Here is a 21,921-nt window from a genome sequence, read left to right as displayed (position 1 = left end):
ACTGCTCCTGTTCCTACGACGGATGTGATGCATGTTTGTGAGAACCCGCTCATCCAAGAGAATTTTGTTGTCGACGGGCGTGTAGTCGTCCAGAAGCTCAATGTCAAGACCGCAGGCTAAAAGGGTGACAAATCCTCCAATGCAAATATCACAGGTTGTCTTGGCTCTCATGAGTGCGCATTTGTGGAAAAAGAACGAGGCAAAATCCGGGATCGGTGGGTTTTCACGTCGCGTCATGCACCAAAGGAAGAAGAGCTCATTTTTTGTGACTTGGCCGGCTTCTTTGCGGGCAAAAACCGTGCACACCAAGATACGGTGGGCAGTGCGGAGGCACGGGTGAATGATGGAGGTCGCCTTATCGCGACCGGCACAAGAAAAGATCCCCCCGGTGATTTCCGTCCAAAAGGTCTCGTGGTTGAACTCGGCGGGCAAGACATCGAAAACCGTGAATGTGTTCGAGGAAGGTAAGCCCAAGATGTTGTTTATTATTGCAAAATCAATGTACGCCCGATCTCCCATAAGTTGGAATGAAACCTTTTTTTTCTCACTGTCTATCCCGCAGTCGGCAATGAACTCTCTAGTAGGGAGCTCGTAAGTGTTTGCCATAAGTTCGAGAAGGTTTTCCCACCCAATGTTATGGAACAATTGAGTGACCCCCTCAAGGACCCCTAATGAAATGAGTGTGGGTTTGCACACAAATTTGGTGGAGGCAACCTTTCTAGGCAAACTCTTCCTGTAATTTTCGGCCGCCTTGGCATCCCGAAATCTTGGAATGTCGGGTTCATCATTTTGAGCTCTAGCGGGGGCTTTGCCTCGGGCGGCAGCCGATCGTTTTATAGATGTGGACATGGTCTACCTGCAAGAAAAATGACAACTACACGAACCACAACCCTAACAAATGGTATTTCAATTCCAATCACCAATCGACTCCCTATGGACTTCTAAGATGATTCAACACTCAATGCAAGAAACATTATCAAGACTCAATTGATACAATGCCATATAAATTGTTGTTCTAAAACATGCATATTGGTCAATTAAAGTCAAGGAAAGAATGTACCCATTGGAGATCACGACTTTTGAAGGTTGAAAATTTGCGCGCGAAAATTCGGGATTTGAAAATCTTGCAACACTCCACCCCAAGCTTAAAGCTTCGCTCAATACCCCGTGAAAAGCACTTTTCCGCGAAAACCCAGGAAATCCGGCGATGGCTTGAGATTCCGACGAAATTTTACGGAGAGCTTTGAGGGATATTTTTAGTGGGGTTTGTAGCCTTGACCAAGAGGAGCACAATGGTGGTGTCGGAATTGCGAGAGGTGGCCGGAAAATGCCCGGATGTGGCGAGATTGTGGTGGTGGCGCTCGGAATTGTAGCAACGGAACGGACCGGATTTTGAGTGGGATTTGTAGAGCTCGAAAAATGGAAGCGAATGGCGATGGTTTCACGTAATTCCGACCGGCGGTTTGACGGGAAATCGAGTTTTTGTGATGGAGGGGAGGTTGTTTTAATGGAGTTTAGGGAAGAGAAGTAGAAGAAGTGAGGAACAAGATGGCGGATGATGGCTTCTATTAGGTTTAAGTTGCGGTCAAAAGTGGTCAAAACCGGGTCAACAAAAGTCAACACCTCACGCAGACGCGTCTGCGAGTACACGCGATCCGCGTGAATTAACCTGGAGCAGTTCTGTGTGCGATCCTTACACGCGGACGATTTGAAGGGGTATACGCGGTCCGTGTTAATAACCCACGCGGACGGCCCCACGAGTACACGCGGTCCGCGTGTAGTGGCCAAAAACGGTCCATTTGTTCGACATTTCACGCAGTCATCTTTCCGAGCACACGCAGTCCGTTTGTATAAACACCCGGACGTCTCTTCGAGTATACGCGGACCGCCTAAAATGTTCTGTAATCCCCCACTCTTGAAGATTGACGCGGTCATTTTCAGGGGTCATACGCGGACCATTTGTTTATACACACGGACACACCCCTCGAATACACGCGGTCCGCGTGTATCCTATTGCAATTTTCTCAATTTTCGCCCTTTGACCAAAAAGAATATCGGGTCTTAAAATCCAACACTCTTTTACTGTAAGAAGGAAGAAGAAGAATTGTTAAGTGCAAAAAGGATCTATCTAAGACATTTATTCGGAATTAGAAAAGTTGAAAACTTTAAGTTTTCCAAAAATGCCCTTCTTTAACGTCTTTGGCGAGACATCCTTCCCTTTCGATTTCAATATACCGGGGCATCCAATTGGATGATATCTAGGACATTTTCATTAAAACCTTCATAGAAAGGTTTCAAACGATGCCCATTGACTTTAAAGATTTGCCCTGTTTCTTCACTTTGGATCTCAACCGCTCCGTGCTCAAAGATTTTTAGCACAACAAATGAACCTATCCATCTTAACCTCAATTTTCCGGGAAATAATTTCAATCGCGAGTGGCAAAGCAAAACCCTATGTCCCGGCTCAAAATGCTTGCGGGTAATGGACTTGTCATGGAAAAGCTTCGTTTTCTCCTTGTAAATTCTCGAGTTTTCATAAGAGTCATTTCTCAATTCTTCCGACTCTTGAAGTTGAAGCTTCCTATGCCTTCCCGCCTCATCAATGTTGAAGTTGCATTGCTTGACCGCCCAAAATGCACGGTGTTCCAATTCTACGGGAGACATGCATATCGGGGTTTTATAAGCAGTCTGGTAGGCCCATAAGGCGTAATCAAGCTTAAACTCCAATCTTTTCTTGTTGGGTTGACTATTTTCTCAAGAATACTCTTCACTTCGTGGTTCGAAACCTCCGCTTGGCCATTCGTTTCAGGGTGGTAAGTGGTAGATACACGGTGGGTCACGTTGTACTTTCTTAGTAAAGCCTCCATCATCTTGATGCAAAAATGCATCCCTCTATCACTAATCAAAGCCCTAGGCACACCAAATCTCACAAAGACATTAGATTTTAAAAAGTCGATAACCGTTTTGGCATCATCCGATCTTGTGGCTTTGGCCTCAACCCATTTAGAGACATAGTCAACCGCGAGCAAGATGTAAACGTTGTCAAATGAGACGGGAAATGGGCCCATAAAATCAATCCCTCATATGTCAAAAACTTCACAAACAAGAATTGGATTTTGTGGCATTTGATTCTTATGTGAAATGTTCCCCGTCCTTTGGCATCGATCACAACGTTTGCAAAACAAATAACAGTCGCGTGACATGGTTGGCCAAAATAGCCCACACTCAAGAACCTTTCTCAAAGTTCGATTAGGTCCGAAGTGTCCCCCACAAGCAAATTCATGGCAAGATTGTAAAATGGATTGATGCTCTTGTTGGGGTACACATCGTCTAATAATTTGATCGGGACAATGTTTCCACAAATAAGGTTCATCCGACACATAATATTTTGCATCACTTTTCAATTTGTCTTTTTGAGCACGTGTGAATGTGTCGGGATACCTTTTCGTGGCCAAAAAGTTAACGATATCGGCATACCAAGGAGTAGATTGAGTAAGGTAAAAGATATGCTCATCCGGAAACTCGTCCCGCAACGGGAGAGGAGTCTCATTTCAAGTGATTCGGCTTAGGTGGTCGGCAACAAGATTTTCGCATCCACTCTTGTCCCGGATTTCCAAATCAATTCTTGTAATAGTAAAATCCACCAGATGAGTTTTGGCTTTGCATCTTTCTTTTTCATTAAGTACTTGAGAGCTGCGTGATCCGAATACACAATAACTTTGGTGCCAAGTAGATATTGCCTAAACTTCTCCAAAGCGAACATTATGGCCAATAGCTCCTTCTCCGTGGTAGAGTAGTTTCTTTGAGCATTGTCTAGTGTTCTCGATGCATAGTAGATCACATGGGAGGCTCTTCCATTCTTCTGACCCAAAACGGCGCCTATTGCATAGTTGCTTGCATCACACATGATCTCAAAGGGGAGATCCCAATTTGGTGCTTGCATGATGGGAGCGGATGTAAGCAACTCTTTGAGCTTGTCGAAAGCTTCTTTGCACGCCTCATTGTACTTGAAATCAACATCCTTTTGCAAGAGTTGGCACATTGGTCTTGTTATCTTTGAAAAGTCCTTGATGAATCTCCGGTAGAAACCTGCATGGCCCAAAAAAGAACGAACTTCCCGAACACAAGTCGGGTAAGGTAAGCTTTGAATAACATCAATCTTGGCCTTATCTACCTCAATTCATTTCTTTGACACAATGTGACCCAAAATAAGACCTTGACTCACCATAAAATGACATTGTTTAAAGTTTAAAACCAAATTTGTTTCAATACATCTTTTCAAAATTTTGGTGAGATTGGTCAAGCACTCTTGAAAGGAGTTTCCGTATACCGTAAAATCGTCCATAAAAACCTCAATTATGTTTTCGACATATTCAGAAAAGGTACTAACCATGCAAGGTTGGAAAGTGGCCGGGGCGTTACACAATCCGAATGACATTCTGCGGTATGCAAAAGTGTCAAATAGACATGTAAAGGTTGTCTTTTCTTGGTCTTCTGGTGCCATCGGGATTTGGTGAAAACCAGAGTACCCGTCTAGACAACAATAATGAGATTTTCCGGCCAACCTTTCTAACATTTGGTCAATGAAAGGTAACGGGAAGTGGTCTTTTCTTGTGCTTGCATTGAGTTTGCGGTAGTCAATACATACTCTCCACCCGTTTTGCATGCGGGTGGGGACCATCATACCTTTGTTGTTCTCGACCACTGTGATTCCCGTCTTCTTCGGCACGACTTGGACCGGGCTCACCCATTTGCTATCCGAGATTGGATAGATCATTCCTGCATCTAGGAGCTTCAAAATCTCTTTCTTGACTACTTCCATCATTGGCGGATTCAACCTTCTTTGCGCATCTCGACTCAGCTTGCATTCATCCTCGATCAAGATCTTGTGCATACAAGTGGAGGGGCTCAATCCCTTGATATCCGCAATCGTCCAACCTATTGCTTCTTTGTGTTCCTTCAACACTTTGAGGAGTTTCTCTTCTTCACATTCGGTTAAGTGAGTTGAAATGATGACCGGAAGAGTCTCGTTGTTTCCCAAGTATGCATACTTCAAGTGTTGAGGAAGGACCTTTAATTCCAATTCTGGTGGTTGAACAAGAGAGGGTGGAAATCTTGTATGGGTTTGAGGTAATTCAATTTGCTTCACACTAAATTGAGTGGTTTTCTTGATCTCTAAATTGTTGACCAATTTTTCAACTTTCGGGTCTAATGAGTAGAGCTTTAACTTCTTGGCTAATTTACCACAATCAAATCCTTTGCTCAAAATCATCTCCAACATGTCACCATTAGACAACTCGAACAACTCTTGGGTTAATGGTTCGACAACATCAATAAAGCACAAGGATGAAACATCACTAGGATATCTCATAGCATCATAAATGTTAAAACTTATTGTTTCACCATCAAACTCCGTTGTTAAGCCTCCCGCATACACATCAATCTTTATTCTAGCCGTCTTCAAAAATGTTCTCCCAAGTAAAATTATACCCGACTTTGAGGACACTTGTTCATCTAGATCAATCACATAGAAATCCGCCGAGAAGACCAATTGGTTCACTTGCACCAAAACATCTTCTAAAACACCTCTTTGGAAGACACTTGATTTATCTGCAAGAGAGATTATGACACCGGTTTCACTTAAAGGACCAACATTCAATGATTCATACACCGAATAGGGCATGACATTAGTAGAAGCACCAAGGTTAAGAATGGCACTACTAAAAGTGACATCTCCTATCTTACAAGGAACCGTAAACATTCCCGGATCTTTGCACTTAGGTGGAAGCTTCCATTGTAAAACCGTGGATGCATTTTTGTTCATTGAGATTTTCTCATTTCCCTTCAACTTTCTCTTGTTGGTGGAAAGATCTTTCAAGAATTTTGAATATCTAGGAATTTGTTTGATTGCATCAAGTAAAGGAATGTTTACTTCCACCTTTCAGAAGGTGTCCAAAATCTCTTTCTCCTCCATGTTCTTCTTTGAAGTTGCAAGTCGGGAGGGGAATGGCGGTTGAGTGGCTATTGGTGTCACTAGAGGGGTAGTCTTTTTCGGGGCTCCGGCTTGTGCATCATTCTTGACAATGGGATCCTCAACGGGAGTGATCTCTATTTCTTCCTCCTCTTCCATTGGCTTCTTCTTTGAACTACCTTCTCCGACTTGTTTGCCACTTCTCAAGCTCACCACATTGACATTTGGGTTCTTTTCGGTTTGAGAAGGCAATTTCCCACGGGACACGAACTTGCTTATAGATGTAACTATATCTCCCATTTGTGCTTCAAGGTTGGAGATACTAGTTCTTGTCTCTTTTTGGAATTGTTAGGTACTAGTGGATAAGGATTTGACAATGTCTTCAGGAGACATTTCGGAGCTACTTGGTTGGGATTGAGGGGGTTGTTGATGATGATGTGGAGGATGCGGTTTGGGTTGATAATGTGGTTGTGGATGTTGGTAATGATGTTGTGGTGGTGGATAGGAAGGTCTAACCAATGCATTCTGATGCAATGGTCTTGGGTTGTAGCTCATGTTGGGATTTGTCTTCCAACTTGAATTATATGCATTTTGGTAACCGGGTGGCTTGTTGTGGTAGTTCTGGAACTGTCCCGTGGCATTTACATGTTCCACATCTTCTTGAAGAATGGGACACATATCTGTAGGATGTCCCATTGTTGCACATATTCCACAAACCATCACTTGTGGAGTTTGTCCCATGGATAGCTTTTGGACAACGAAGGTTAGATCTTTGATTTGAGACTCTAGGTTTTGTGTTCCCACTTTATTGACTTTTTGTTGAGTTTCTCTCTTCATATCTTGGCGAGGGCCAAAATGTTGTGAATTTGCGGTAATGGTGTTGAAGAGTTGTCTTGTTTGTTGTGGAGTTTTGCTTAAGCCATCTCCAACACTTGAGGCATCAACTAGTCTTCTCTCCATTGGCAACAATCCCTCATAGAAGTGTTGAATGAGGAGTTGTTCCGGAATTTGGTGTTGTGGGCAACTATAGCACAAGTTGTTGAACCTCTCCCAATAATCATGAAAAGTCTGATGTTGACCTTGGCGAATTCCATAAATCTCATTTCTAAGACTTGAGACTCTTGAAGCGGGATAGAACTTATCAAGAAAAGCTCTTGCCATGTCGGTCCATGAGTTGATTGACCCCAGTGGAAGATAAAATAACCAATCTTTTGCTCTATCGACCAATGAAAAGGGGAATGCCCTTAGCTTTGATCATCGGTTGACCCTTGTGGCTTCATACTAGTGAAAATAATGTAGAACATCTTCAAGTGCTTATGAGGGTCTTCATTCTACAATCCATGAAAAGTTGGAAGATGATGGACTAAACTTGACTTCAATTCTGAACCTCCTTCCAAAACGGGATAATTGATGTCGGTTGGAGTTTGTGTAACATCGGTTTCCATTATTTGCCTCAAAGTCTTTTCGGGAGCTTCTCTTCCGTCCGCCATTGCAATTGGTGATGGGTTTTGAGCATTCTAACACTCATAAGGTGTACATGCAACCCTAGAAACCTTGGATCTATGTTTGTCTAAAATACATGTAAAATACTTTTTCCAAGGTTCATAATCCTATCTAGCATACATGGGGAACTTTTAAACATAAAAGATAGCTAGAGTTACATACCTTGTGGTTGATTTGATTCCTTGAAAACCTTGAGAGCCTAGCACCCCAAGTGTGATGCCTCAAATGTTTCACACAACACCAAATGCTCTTGGAATAAACTTTGAGATAATTGTATAACACTTGAAATCGGCCTTGCCCTCTTGTCTCACTAGTGTAGCCGATTTTGGTTGCTATAAGTATGATTATATAGTATGTTGCATTAGGGTTACACCATGTAAACCCTAATGTAACATGGCTCTTCATTTCCATGACCCATGGGTTTGTAACTCCCATGGAGCATCCATGGAGCATCCTATGGACCTTAGCCCAACTTGATAATCCATGGTGCCTTTAGCCCACTATACAAGTTATGGATGATCAACCCATATATTTAATTAGTCATCTTTTGATCACTTAATCAATTCCATATTAATTCTTGATCAAAACTAATTAAACAATATTATTAATATATTAGAACTTATAATATATTAATAAACCATAAGTGTTATTTCTCTCATTTTAGTTTATCCAATTGCATGATGCCATGCAACCCAAATTGACCATGCCGAGTCGGGTCAAGTACATACCAAAAAAAGTTATGGACTTAGACACCTTATCCAACAATTGGTTCAATAATGGGTGGGTTTTGTTGTAGGGGTGGTGTTTCGGGAATTTCTTGGCGCGGGTCGGGACTAGAATCGGGTTCCGTGTCACTTGATGAAGCGGTTTCAACCTCCGGATCTTCATGAGGATTTGAAGTTTGACCACGTTCTATTCTCTTTTCCTTCGCCAAACGTCTTGCTTCTTTTTCAATTTCCGGATTATAAATCAAAGCACCTGTACGTTGAGATCTGGTCATAGAGAAACAAATTGATTAAAACTAAACCAATCCCCGACAACGGCGCCAAAATTTGGTGGTTGTCGAGGCCAACAAAATAAATATCCTAAATATTACACTCTAAAATAGTGTATAGTGGTAAAGGGATCGTATCCATGGACATTGGTTCAATTTAAGTCTCTATGTAAATCACTTGTTCAAGTACTTGTAAAACAAAAGTGAAAGTAAAATGGAGGGGGGATTAATTCTTTTGGATTGTTTGACAAAATTAAAACTAGCTAGAATGTAAATATGACAAGTAAAAATGTAAAAGATTTGATTAAAATCATTGAAGTGGAATTGGTTGATTTTGGGATACACCACATGGATGACATAGTTGACTTATAATTAGACTAAAAGGAACAACACTTGTGAATACGATTCACATGCTATAGCAATTCGTAAGCACAAATTACCTCAACTCTTCTTAGATATTAAAATGGTTATAGGAGCTCTAACACATTCCCTTAATTAAAGCCACAAAATCAATGAAGCATATAATCTTATTAAAATCAATTAGCTTTGAGTTCTAAGAGTTACCAAGTCCATAAGATATCAAATGCTTACATTATCATTATGGAGGAAACATTCCCATGGTTTAAATGAAATGAAAACAAACATAGAAACCATTTGTTGCTTACCAATCTAAAAGTCCATTACTTAACCAAGAAATTGATCAACAAAAATATATGTTTATTCTTCTAAGATCATGATCAAAGATAAACAAACATCAAAAGATGTTTAACTAGAGAACATTTCCATAAACTTCAAACACAAGGTAATAATAGTCTTCAAAACAACCAATCATCCATGGGATTAAACCCTAATCAACCAAATGAGAATTTAGCCAAGCATGGCCAAGATAAAAGAAATACAAGGTAGTTTAGAAATACCAAACATTGTTCTAAGTGCAAGATGGAAAGAAATAACACTAGTCTTCAAAATCTTCAAATCTTCCAAAACCTTCTTGGGAGAAAAATGAGTGGTTCCTCCAAGTGTTTATGTGAAGAATGCCTCAAATCTCCAGCAAAAGAGGTGCTTATCTCAGATTCAAAAGTTACACAAAAGCCATCCACCAACCTTCCTAAAATAGAGTCAACAAGTCAAACCCCGGAATCACCTCAGCACCATTCAAGCGGACCGCGTATGGATCTAAGCGGACCGAGTGGGTTTCGCTGATTGCATGCTTTGGCCTATTAAAAATACAATCCGACCTAATCTTCTAATTTATGCTCCAGCCCACATGCACAACTCTTGAGAGCCCAATTGTGCTATTCCAAAGCCTCCAACGATGATCCAACGCTCCTTCAAACGTCCATAGCTCGAGTCCTTGTCCAAAGATTAAGCCCAACGCGCTTCTTGCTTATATTGACACCGGGCCCAATTGCACCACCTCAAGTTCACAAGCAATCCACAAGCCTCCCATTGTCCTGTACTCCTTCCATACCTCCAGTAACGAATAGTCTTCAGTAAATCCTGCAAATAAGCCCAAAAGACTGGAAAGCACCCGGTAAAGTAGAAAAATAACAAAAAGTGAAAATATGCATGAAGATTAACTAAAATGAGATGGAATGTGCTAAAATAAACTATAAAAAGAAGTAAATAAAATGAAACTATCATGCAACCACGTGCAAAGAATGCAAAGGTACATGGAATGCCTTGTTAGGCTAAATGTGTAGTTCGACGAGGAGTTGGCCATTGACATGGTCTTGAAATCCTTGCCAAGTTGTCATGATCAGTTCATATTGGCCTATCATTTGAACAACACGAAAACCACATTGGCCCAACTCCATAACTTGCTTCAGACTGCTGATTCGGGAATGAAGGGAAAGAATCAAACTCCTTACACTAATGCTCCCGTTCTCGCCATTAGGCAAAACAAAGGAAAGAAGAGGAAAGCTGCTCCTAAAGCTAACTGGAAGAACAAGGCCATGTTGGCTCATCAAGAAATGGGCCAAAGGCGAGGCCCAATTTAGACATTCCAGCTGTTAGTGACCCCAAGGAGGCCACTAGTTACTATTCCAATGACAAGGGCCATTAGAAGAGGAGTTTCCCCAAGTACTTGCAAGACATCAAAGATGGAAATGTGAAGCCATCGTTAGCAGGTACACACACTATTCGAACTAATAACTAAAAATCTATTTGTTCTTCGGTCATGGATACAGGATGTGGTTTTCATATTTGTTCTGATTCACAGGGACAAAAAGAAAGTGAAGAGGTGGAGCATTGGAGGATGAATATGATCATGGGAAATAGGCGACCTTCTTCTGTTACCAATATTGGGACTTATCATCTTATGTTTAGTAGTGATGTTAGTTTAGTTTTGATAAATTGTTGCTATTCGTCAGAAATGACGCGAAACATTATTTCATTTCATGCATTGTTCAGAAAAGGTTTTTGTTACTCATTTAATGATATGAATGGTTCAATTTTAGTTTATAAAACTGGTTTTTTTATATTTGAAGCTTTACCTTGCAATGGTTTGTATGAAACAATGACTTGTATTGATAGCTTAGGCAATAATGTATTTCATATTGACTCGTCTAATGGTTTAGATAAGGCATACTTGTGGCATTGTCGTCTTGGGCACATTAACATGAAACGCATCGCCCAACTCCAAAAGGATGTAGTGTTGGAATCATTTGACCTAAGGCCAGATGATGAATGTGAATCTTTTTTTCGGAAAAATGACGAAATCACCTTTCACTGGATCTTGTGAAAGAGGTGAAGGTTTGTTGGACCGCATACATACAGATGTGTGTGGACCCATCAGATCCACCACAAGAGATGCTAATCGATTTTATGTAAAATTTATGGATGATTATAAAAGGTATGGTTATATCTACTTAATCAACCATAAATCAGAAACCTTTGAAAAGTTGAAAGAGTTTAAATGATAACCTTAAATTTCATTTATTGCTAAGAATCTCATAACAATAAGATTTCGAGATGGAATGTCATAAGATGCTTCGGAAAGAAATGAAATTCATCATTGGTACATGATATAGATTTAGAGATGGCACAATCACTAAATGAATATCAGAGGTAGCAATTGCATGAAGATCTTAGAGGGCATGTTTTTTTTGAACAAGAGATTTGAACTTCCAAGAACTGAAGGAATAGAGCTCAGGAAGAGATAAGTGATGAAATCACATTACCATGTCGGATTTGAATTCTGAGGTGTACTTCATTGAAAATGTTCTAAGGAAAACATTTTAAGGTATCTGATGTCACTATATTGGATGAATCTTCAAGTAAGGTAGAATTCTGAAAATCTTAAGAGTATAAGAAAAAGTTATACAAAAAGACATATAATGATCCTTTAATTTTTGAGAAGAAATAATTCCGAAAAAATTGAATTCTTTGACTTCCTAATGTTTTCATTAGAGAGTACAAACTTCTTGAAAGAATTGAGGACCAGGCATCATCATTCCCATTTTGTTCAGAAACCCATTAAAATTGGTTTCATCTAACACCTTAGTAAAGACATCAACAATTCCATCATCAGATGGAACAAAAATGAGCTTAATGTTTCCTTTTAGAACATGATCTTTAATAAAATGGTATCAAATATCAATGTGCTTGGTCATGGAGTGTTAAATTGGATTATGAGAGATCGCAATTGCACTTTGAGGGTCATAATAGATTGGAGTTTGTTGAAATCGATAACCATAGTCCAAAAGATGAGATTTCATTCATAGAACTTGTAAGGTGCAGCTTGCAGCAACGATGTATTCTGCTTCGACGGTCGAAAGAGCAATGTAGTTCTGTTTCTCGGATGACGACTAACCAATCTTCCAACCAAAAATTGACAACCACCAGATGTACTCTTTCTATAAAGTTTAATTCCTCCATAGTTTGAGCCAGAATAGGCTTGAAGAAGGAAAATTACATTAGCAGGATACCAAATTCTGAGGTTCTTTGTTTCTATGAGGTATCGGAAGATTTTCTTGACAACCAAAAGATGAGACATCTTCGAATTAACATGGAATCTCGCACGCAGAGATCTTCAGAACATGATATTAGGACGACTTGGAGTAAGGTAGAGTAGCGATCCAATCATTCCTATATACTTCTTCTCATCTACAGCAACATCGGACGGGTGCGAAAAGATCTTGTGCCTGAAACCAATTGGAACCTTTGTACAGGAACATGCGTGCATTGGATATTTCTTTGGATGTTCGGAAATGTATTTATCTTTATTAATGAAGATTCCTTTGTTGGTCTTTTTGACTTGCAGTCCGAGGAAGAAGCTTAATTCACGATTCATACCCATTTGGAATCGACTGACCATCAGTTTTGCAAAGTCAACAACCATAGTTGGATCAGTTGACCCAAAAATGATATCATTGAGATAGATTTATACTACCATAAGATGTTTCCCGTTGGTTCTTCATCATAATGTAGGATCGAGAATCGATCTTTGAAAAACAGAACGCTTCATAACCATACCAGACACAAGGAGCTTGCTTGAGGCCATAAAAGGATTTTTGAAGTTTGTAGCAATAGTTCGAATATGAAAGATTCACAAACCCAGGAGGCGGTTGAAGATATACTTCACTCTCAAGTTCACCATTGAGAAAAGCACTCTTGACATACATTTGGTAAACTTTAAGTCCTTTTTAGCATCATAAGCAAGAAAGATTCAGATAGCTTCAATACGGGCAACAGGAGCAAAGGTTTCGTTGAAGTCAAGTCCTTCGATATGAGTAAATCCTTTAGCTACCAATCTTTCTTTGTTTCAGATTATAACTCCAGCGTCATCGAGTTTGTTTCGGAAGACCCATCTCGTACCAACAATAGGGTGATCCCAAGGAGGAGGGACAAGAGTCCATACTTGATTTTTGTCAAATTCTACTAGCTCTTCTTGCATGGTTGTAATCCAATCAGAAGGATCTAAGGCTTCTTTGATGGATTTAGGTTCAACCATTGATATGATTGTCGATAAGTGACACTCATTTTGAATGTTAGTAGCATAGCGAGTTTGAAATCCAGCCTTGAGATTTCCAATAACTTGATTCGGAGGATGATCCTTTGTTTAGATAAACAATCTCGGAATTTTTTTAGTGGTAGATGATCCGATGTCAAGAATGAGGTTGTGTTGCTCCCCCTGAAAAATTTCAATTTAAGGATGATGCTCCCCATGAATTTCTGAACGGGATATGTCAACATCATCCTAGTTTAGAAAGTCAAAGAAGTTGAGATCATCTTCATTGTTGTTCGAAAATGGATGGATTTTAGTCAAATGATATCCTACATCTTGAAATGCAACAACATTTGATTCAAGGGTTGGATTAATATTCTCCCCCTCAACCTGAGAAGGTTGAAATGCATCAAAATCAAATGGAGGAAAGGTTAGGGTCGGACCATAAACATTTTGAGAAACCGGAGTGGCAGATGAAGACGGTCTTGATCGAGATTCTAAATCAAGAGTGGTTTCTATTGGTCCGAACAAGCTTTCGAAATCAACTTCATAGATAATTTGAGGGTTCGGAGACTCAGGCGGTAGAGCGTCAGACTCCATGATATGTGGTGTAACATGAGTTGACACTGAGTTCAGAACAAAATTATCATCAAAAGTAATATCAAAGCTTTCTTCAATTACACGAGTTCTACAATTCAGAACTCTATAAGCTTTAGATTTGGCTGAGTATCGCAAAAAGATAGCTTCATGAAATTTTGGTAGAAAATTGGTGAGTTCATCACAGTTGTTTTTTATAAAGCATCTAAATCCAAAAATATGTAAAAATGAGACACTCGGCTTTCGACCATTCATTGCTTCATATGGTGTCATGTTAAGATGACGGTTGATGATGATTCGATTTTGAGTGAAGCAGGCTATAAAGACAGCTTCATCCCAAAGATAGAGAGGAAGGTTTGTAAAGTTGAGCATCGACTGAGCGGGTTCAACTAGAGTTTGATTTCTTGTTTCAACAACACCGTTTTGTTGAGGAGTGTAGGGAGCAGAGAAATTATGATTGATGCCTTTGTCGATAAGAAACTTTTCAATTATGGCATTTGTGAACTCGGATCCATTGTCACTTCGGATTCTCCGAACAGGAAGTTTAATCATAACTTCGATGCCTTTGATGAAATTTATGAGCTCGGAGGCGGTTTTGGACTTTATCCTTAAGAAGAATACCCACGTGAACCTTATGTGGTCATCTACAATCACAATGATGTACTCTTTGTGATGTAGGCTTTCTATGATAGAGGGTCCACAGAGATCTATATGAGGAAGTTCAAGCGGTTCTGAAAAAGATTTTTCAGTCAGAACAGGATGTCTTTTCTTTGATTGCTTCTCTTATTCACACGCAGCTCATAGATGATCATTTTCAATTTTGAGGAGAGGCAGACCTCATACCATTTCACCAGAAACCATATCATTCATGTATCGTAAGTTGAGATGAGCAAGTTTCTGATGCCATAGCCAACTTATGTTAGTAACAACGTTTGATGGAAGACAAAGTTGAGGCTTTCGGATGATCATGTTGATGTCCAAAGGATACATATTCTTGATGTGATCTGCTTTAATGAGACATTCTTTTTGGTCTTCTGTAATGATGTAGTTATGCTTCTTGCAGAATTCAACCCTCCGATTTGCATCAGTTAGTTGAGCCGCATTAGAGATAGAAAAATTTTTGTTGGTCAGGATTCCATAACCTCGAATTTGAGAGTTTGCATTGTTTCCATAAGTAACATAACCAACATTTGGAGTAAGTTTGAGATCACACAGGAAATCTTTCTGCCCAGTCATGTGATGGAACAAGCACTATCAATATACAATATTGTATCTTGTTCCGAAGCACAAAAATCCTGCACAATCAATGTGTTTTGGAGTGTTTAGTTTCCAAGTTAGATTTAGGGACTTTAGCATGGGCTTTAGACTTGGTTTGTGATTTTTGAACAGTTGGTATCTCAGAGTGCTTTTTCCAAGATTCCTTTGGGAAGATGCAGAATGTCAAAGTCCTTTCATTTATCCAAAAATCATATTCAACCATTGGTTTTTTGGGGACTGATTTCTTCGCAATAACATTTTTCCGAGATGTTGCTGGAAGAACTGTGTTCAGAGATGTTTCAATTGAGTTTTCATATTTTTTAACTTTCCATTCAAACTTTTGTTTTAAACCTTTACAAGGTTTCTGCACATCAGTATTCCGAACATCTTTTCCATTGTTCACTGTATTCGTAGGCACATTTGATTTCGAAAATTGTTTTGGTTTAAAAATCGTGCCATCCGAGGTAGAAATAAAAACAAAAGAAGATGCTTTCCAAGGAGAGTCAATTTTATTAGATAAGGTCTCAATCGTAATATTCTATACACCATTGACACATGTATTACGAATGTCCGAGCTAAAAGAAACAGGTGTTCTCTTAAGAATCTTAACAATGAAAGTATTGTGATTCCTAGTAGCTGGACAAACTGTTTGATGCGTTTTCTTCTTGGTTTTCTGAAGGAACCTAGAACATTGCCTAGACCTAGTTTTTTTTTCAAGAGATTTCTTATCTTCGGTTTTGGATGAACAATGTTCTTCTTATTCAGCCAAGGTTTCTTCTGAGAGTCATATGATAACTTAGAAGTTTGTCCAACTGATGGATTGTTGAAACGAGGCTTAATTGGCACCATAATTGATTTCGAAACCACATTAGAGTTGGAGACATAAGAAATGAACAAGGTGTCGTTATCACTCTTAAGTTCTACATCACAATCTAGGGACGCGCAAAAGGAATTGAATTGGTCTTATTCATGTCCATTTGTTTTAGGATTGATTTCCTCGATAAAACAATTGTTCGGTGGACAGGAGTTTTGAACACAAACTCCAGTATTGCATGTGTTGTATAAGGATTCCAAAGACTAATTCAGGTCCAGGGATATCTAAGGCGGAAATTACATAGAATGAGGACATGTAAAGTGATTGGTTTGAGCTCAGGAATTAACGATTGATATTTGTATGAGGTGTCATGAAGGGACGACGATGGCGAGATAGGTGTATCCGAATGTCTCCCATGAACGTTAAGTTTTGAAGTTCCTTCAAGGGACGAGCAATAGGTTTCATAAATTCGCTTCTGAGACCATGTGATTTAGACCAGGGATGACAAAAGTTGTGTGTCATTCTTTCATTAGCTTCAAGAATATCGATCGAATTATGCAAATCATCAACTTTTGCATTAAGACGTTTATTTTCAGTACCAAGATATTTCTTTCACTAATTGAGATGTCACATTTTTCATTCAAAATAATGCATTCATCCTTAGCAACTACAAGTGCTCTTTCTAATGATTCAATCTTAAGTTTGCGGTCTTCAAAACGTAATCTAAGTCTACTCAACTCACTATCCAACTTCTCACTAACTTCTATGGCAGACTCATTGGCTATATGGATAACTGTCATATACTTAATTGAATTTGAGTTATATCAAGTTCACAAACAGATAAATCAAAATTATTATCAGTAATCATATATTTTACCAGCTGTATGATGCTTTAACCAGGTGGATCATTTGTTCCCATGTAGCAATTGTTTGGTTTAGCATCATCATCATTAGCTTCCGAACCAGATGACTAGTAACCCTCATCACATTCAATTGATTTTCTAACTATAAGACACAAGTTCCATGCTGATTTTCCTTCAGTTTCATCACCAGATGACCAATACCCATCAACATTCCTTGAAACCGTGGTGACAGGTGCCTTTTCACTTTCAGCAAGTTCTGGTGCTCTGCGAGCATAGTAGGCAAAGTCTTTCACCGATGATTTTTAAGTAATTTTAGCCAAACATTCCTTAGTATAGTGGTTTCCGATACCACATGTGTGACATATAACCTTAGTTTTGACTGAGTTCGGAACATCCTAAGGTTCTGAAGAGCGATTCGGAATGTTGGGTCGATATGCAGGTGGATTTTTAGTGGGTTTAGGGTAGGGTTGAGGATTGATTTGGTGGGGAGCTTGAAAGATGTTTTGAGAAGGTTTTTGAATTGGATTCCAAGGACGTCCTTACTTTATAGATATAAGTGCAAACTCTTGTTGGAAACACAGTTCAAAATTAGCAGATTATGGATCAAGGTTTTCTTCAACCGGGTGGTTTGGAACTGGAGAGGCTAGCGCAACATGTGGAGTAGGTTGAATAAGTGGAATAGGTGGGATGACTCCAAAAGGATCTGAAACAGATGGGATTGGAATCAAGATTGACCGAGATGACTAAAGTAGGAGGACCTCCTGAAAGTTCTCTCAACGTTTGAGCAACGTTGGATTCATAACCTTGTAGTTTGTCAAATAACTGATAGAGCTTCAGCTTCTTCAAAGATCCATTACTCTGAAGACATGACTTGACATTTCCCTATCCTTTTCGAAGGTTGTTGATGAACTTGAGGTTGTACTCAAGTGGAGTTCAGACTACTCCATATGTTGTCATGTTGTTTACCATGGTCATATACCGATTTGATGCAGAGGCTATAGATTCACCAGGAGTTGTAGTGAAGGTTTCGAAGTCGTTTACAATGGATGTCAAACGTTTAACCTGCATGTTCTCTGAACCTTCAAACAAATCTTGTAGTGTATCCCAAATCTCCTTAGCATATTTACACAACTTAATGTGCTCAAAGAGATATGGAGGTACACCAAAAACCATTTTAGAGAAGGTGATTTGATCTACATGAAGCTTCTCGATGTGTGTTGCAGCCAGTGGTGCTGGTCGAGTCTCTTCTTAACCCATGAGAGTGCAAAAAAAATCTCTAACTACTTGTCATAATGGAACATGAGAACGTTCTTTCACTGACCTCCATATTTCTTCACCTATTTCTTTACCAAGTAAAAATCTGTCCATTCTAACTTTCCAGTGATCATACTCTTTAACGACTAGAAATGGGGCACATGTTGCGCTACCCATGCTATTTGCTATTTGTATTGAATACATTTGTTAAGATTGATTAGAAGCAGCCATTATAGTTAAAATAATACAGATGAAATGGTATATAGAAGAACTTTTATCCTGGACACAAAAATTATTAAGATACCAAGGTAATCTACAACCAACTATAATTTGATCTTATGGATTCAAAGGACAACCACTTAGGCTATGATACTAATTGTGAATGAAAATAACTAAGGGGTGTGCGAAAAAGTTTTGAGAACCCAAACCTTGAATTAACTTAAGATCAATGTCTGCTAATAATAAACATCCAGTCAATGCTGGTAAACCAGTCTTCTCTCAAAATTAAGATAATCAACAAAGTGCTCAAAGCATAAATGATTAATAAGTATGAACAATGTAAAGTAACCTAAGAACATGAAGAATGTTTGAGAGAATGATTGACTGAATTATTCTTGATTGATGTGAAAAAGGTGCTTGTCCCACCCTTGATACATAAGAGACTACTCCTTAAAAAGAATAAGAGTAACTATAAGACAAATGAAGAAAAGTAAGCATTGACTGTAAGACTTATAAAGATCAACAGACTGATACAACCATTGTTGTTGATCTTGTCTCTTGTATGATACAATAAGAGAACAAGAACAAAACAAAATAGTACTTATATCAATTAATTCACATTACAGACTCAAAAACACTTTAAAACTTGGATGCTTCTCAGACTTAACTGTAATTTTGGAATTGTCTTGACTTTGGATATCATCACCTTGGAAATACTTCACCTCAAATTTCTTAAGTCTCACTTTTCATGTTCTAACAATATCCCCTAAGTGACTTTAGCAATCATCCAATTCATCACTTACCTTCATCAAACACAAACAAATAAGCACTATGGAGCCAGCTTCGGACTTCGATGTACCATTTGAGATGCTCAACAAATTTCTTTTTGATATGATCGGAAGAATCACTCTTGCCAGCATTTGTAAAAACATCTGAATAATCTTGGTGGGAACGAGGTGTTTGTCAGGCACTCTGAAAATTTCCTTTTGATTGGTCTTCTTTTTGAGCTAGAGAAAACCAAGTTATGGTTCTTCAATTGGATCTTGTGCTAAGATTTGGGTTTCAAGAAGTTTAGTAGTGATCTTGGCCAAAAAGTTTTCAGTTCTAAAAAGATGAGCAAACTCTACATCAGATCTACATGATTCAGCAATGTAGTCCTTGATAAAGCTAATAGTGAAGTTGTAAGCTCCGATGCTTGATTCCTTTGTTTGTCGATCTTGGAGATGAGTATCTATAATGAAAATGTCGTTTGGATTCATTGAGGGAAAATCAGCTTCAGTGATGGTGATGGTGGATTCCTTGTTCCGAGATATGTAGTATCTGTACAGAAGACATTCAATATCAGATTTGCCTCTAACTTTTCTACCATGACCAAATATTTTTGTAATTCTCTTCCGAGACCACACTTCCTTTGAGGATCGTGTGTTGATAGAATAGAAGGTGCTCAATCTGTCTCACTCGGTTCAGATAATGATTTGTGGATCATCAGACGGATGCAAGGGAGCGAACTTGATGTAGTAACATCCATGAAGAGAGATCGATAGGTCAAGTTGATCAACAACGTGTTTTGGAAGATCGAAGTACATAAAGGGAACAATGTTTATGTCATGAAGAATCCCTTCTCAGAAGAGAGGAGAAATGCCCAACATTGGATTTGGATTGTCTTTGAGTGCTTGAATCTGAATGTTTTCTTCCAATGTTTGTTGTAATTGTTCTTTCGACCAACCCTCAAACTTTTTGAATGACTTCATTGGGTTGTCTGAACCAGTAGCTATTTGTTTGCCTTTGTCACTTGATTGATCAACATGAGATGAGATGGAGGAGATGATTTGTTGGCCAGATGAAACTTCTCGGTTGTCACATGCCCTAACTGTTTTCATGGATCTTATGAATCGAGTATTCAATCTCTTCTTAGACAAATTCATGATTGTATTTATCGATGATATTCTGATATACACATGAACCGAGGACGAGCATGGGCAGCATCTTCGGATTATCCTGGAGTTATTAAGGAAAGAAAAGCTATATGCAAAATTCTATAAGTGTAAATTTTGGATTAGAGAAGTACACTTTTTAGGGAATGTAGTTAGTGAGAAATGAATTCATGTTGATCCTTCCAAGATTTAAGCTGTAAAGAACCGGGAAGCACCCAAGACACCAAACGAAGTGTGTCAATTCCTAGCTCTCGCAAGATATTATCAGAGAATCATAGAGAACTTCTCTTGAATAGCCAAGCCTCTCACAACATTAACATAGAAGGAGATAAATTTGGTTTGGGGAGACAAACAAGCAGCTTCTTTCCAAAAACTAAAGTAAATGTTGTGTCATGCACCAATACTATTCCATCCAGAAGGCACCAAAGACTTCATCGTGTATTGCAATGCTTCGCATCAGGGATTAGGATGTGTATTGATGCATAGATAGAAATTCATAACTTACGCCTCACAACAACTCAAGGTGCATGAGAACAACTAACGATTTGGAGTTGGTAGCTGTAGTTTTTTCCTTGAAAATATGGCATCGTTACCTTTTTGGAACAAAATGTACAATCTACACGGATCACAAGAGTCTTCAGTACATCTTCGATAAAAAGGAGTAGAACATGAGACAATGAAGATGGTTAGAGTTGTTGAATGACTATGAATGCGAGATCCGTTACCATCCACGCAAATACAATGTAGTGGCTGATGCTTTAAGTCGAAAGGAGAGAGTCAAACCCCGAAGAGTTACAACACTCACCATGACTATCCAGTCCGATCTGACCACACAAATTCTGGATGTCCAAATGAAAGCTCTCACGGGAGAAAACATACATACGAACGATCTATGGGGAATGGAAAAGCAACTCGAAGTTAAGGAAAATGGAGCGAGATATTTCATGAACTGAATTTGGGTTCCAAGATTTGGTGATACTAGGAAGCTAGTCATGAATGAAGCTCATAAGATGAGATATTACATTCACCTCAGATGAGACAAGATGTACTTAGACTTGGAGAAGCTTTATTGATGGCGAAACATGAAAGAACAGATTGCTACATATGCAGGCAAGTACCTGACTTGTTCGAAAATTAAGGCGAAGCACCAAAACCCCTCAAATTGTTGCAACAACTAGAAATCCCAGAACAGAACTAGAAATAGAGTTCGATGGACTTTGTAACAAAATTATTAAGCACATCTAGTGGTTACGACACTATATGGGTAATGGTCGATAGACTGACCAAGTTTTCCCACTTCCAACCAATCAAAGAAACAGATAAGATGGAGAAGCTGACCAGGACATATCTATGAGAGATAGTCAGATTACAAGGGGTTTCATTATCCATTATCTTAGATAGATATAGTAGATTCACCTCACGATTATAGAAAAGTCTACAGAAATCTCTTCGTACTCGTCTAGATATGAGCATAGGCTATCATCCTCTGGCCGATTGTGAAAATGAAAGGACAATCCAGACGTTGGAGGGTATGCTTAGGGCATGTGTGATAGATTTTGGAAATACA

General features: G+C 39.1%; 2 protein-coding genes across 2 annotated transcripts; both read right to left on the bottom strand.

The window, feature by feature from the left end:
- Positions 1 to 2,226: 2,226 nt before the first annotated feature.
- Positions 2,227 to 3,068, bottom strand: LOC145127507 (uncharacterized). Its single transcript, XM_079062693.1, has 2 exons — positions 2,765 to 3,068; positions 2,227 to 2,651 (listed from the first exon to the last, which is right to left on the bottom strand). The coding sequence occupies exons 1-2, from the start codon at positions 3,066 to 3,068 to the stop codon at positions 2,227 to 2,229; spliced, it is 729 nt and encodes a 242-aa protein (XP_078918819.1).
- Positions 3,069 to 3,565: 497 nt separating this feature from the next.
- Positions 3,566 to 5,824, bottom strand: LOC145127506 (uncharacterized). The gene is made up of 3 exons (XM_079062692.1): positions 5,436 to 5,824; positions 4,748 to 5,357; positions 3,566 to 4,021 (listed from the first exon to the last, which is right to left on the bottom strand). Exons 1-3 carry the CDS (start codon positions 5,822 to 5,824, stop codon positions 3,566 to 3,568), a joined length of 1,455 nt encoding a protein of 484 aa, XP_078918818.1.
- Between the last annotated feature and the right edge of the window lie 16,097 nt (positions 5,825 to 21,921).

The sequence above is a fragment of the Lactuca virosa genome, chromosome 7 (genome assembly GCF_052849685.1).
Source record: "Lactuca virosa cultivar CGN04683 chromosome 7, Lactuca_virosa_CGN04683_v6, whole genome shotgun sequence".
NCBI classification, from domain to species: Eukaryota; Viridiplantae; Streptophyta; class Magnoliopsida; order Asterales; family Asteraceae; genus Lactuca; species Lactuca virosa.
The sequence above is the reverse complement of the archived record's forward strand: the minus strand, read 5'-3'. Positions and strand labels throughout refer to the sequence as shown.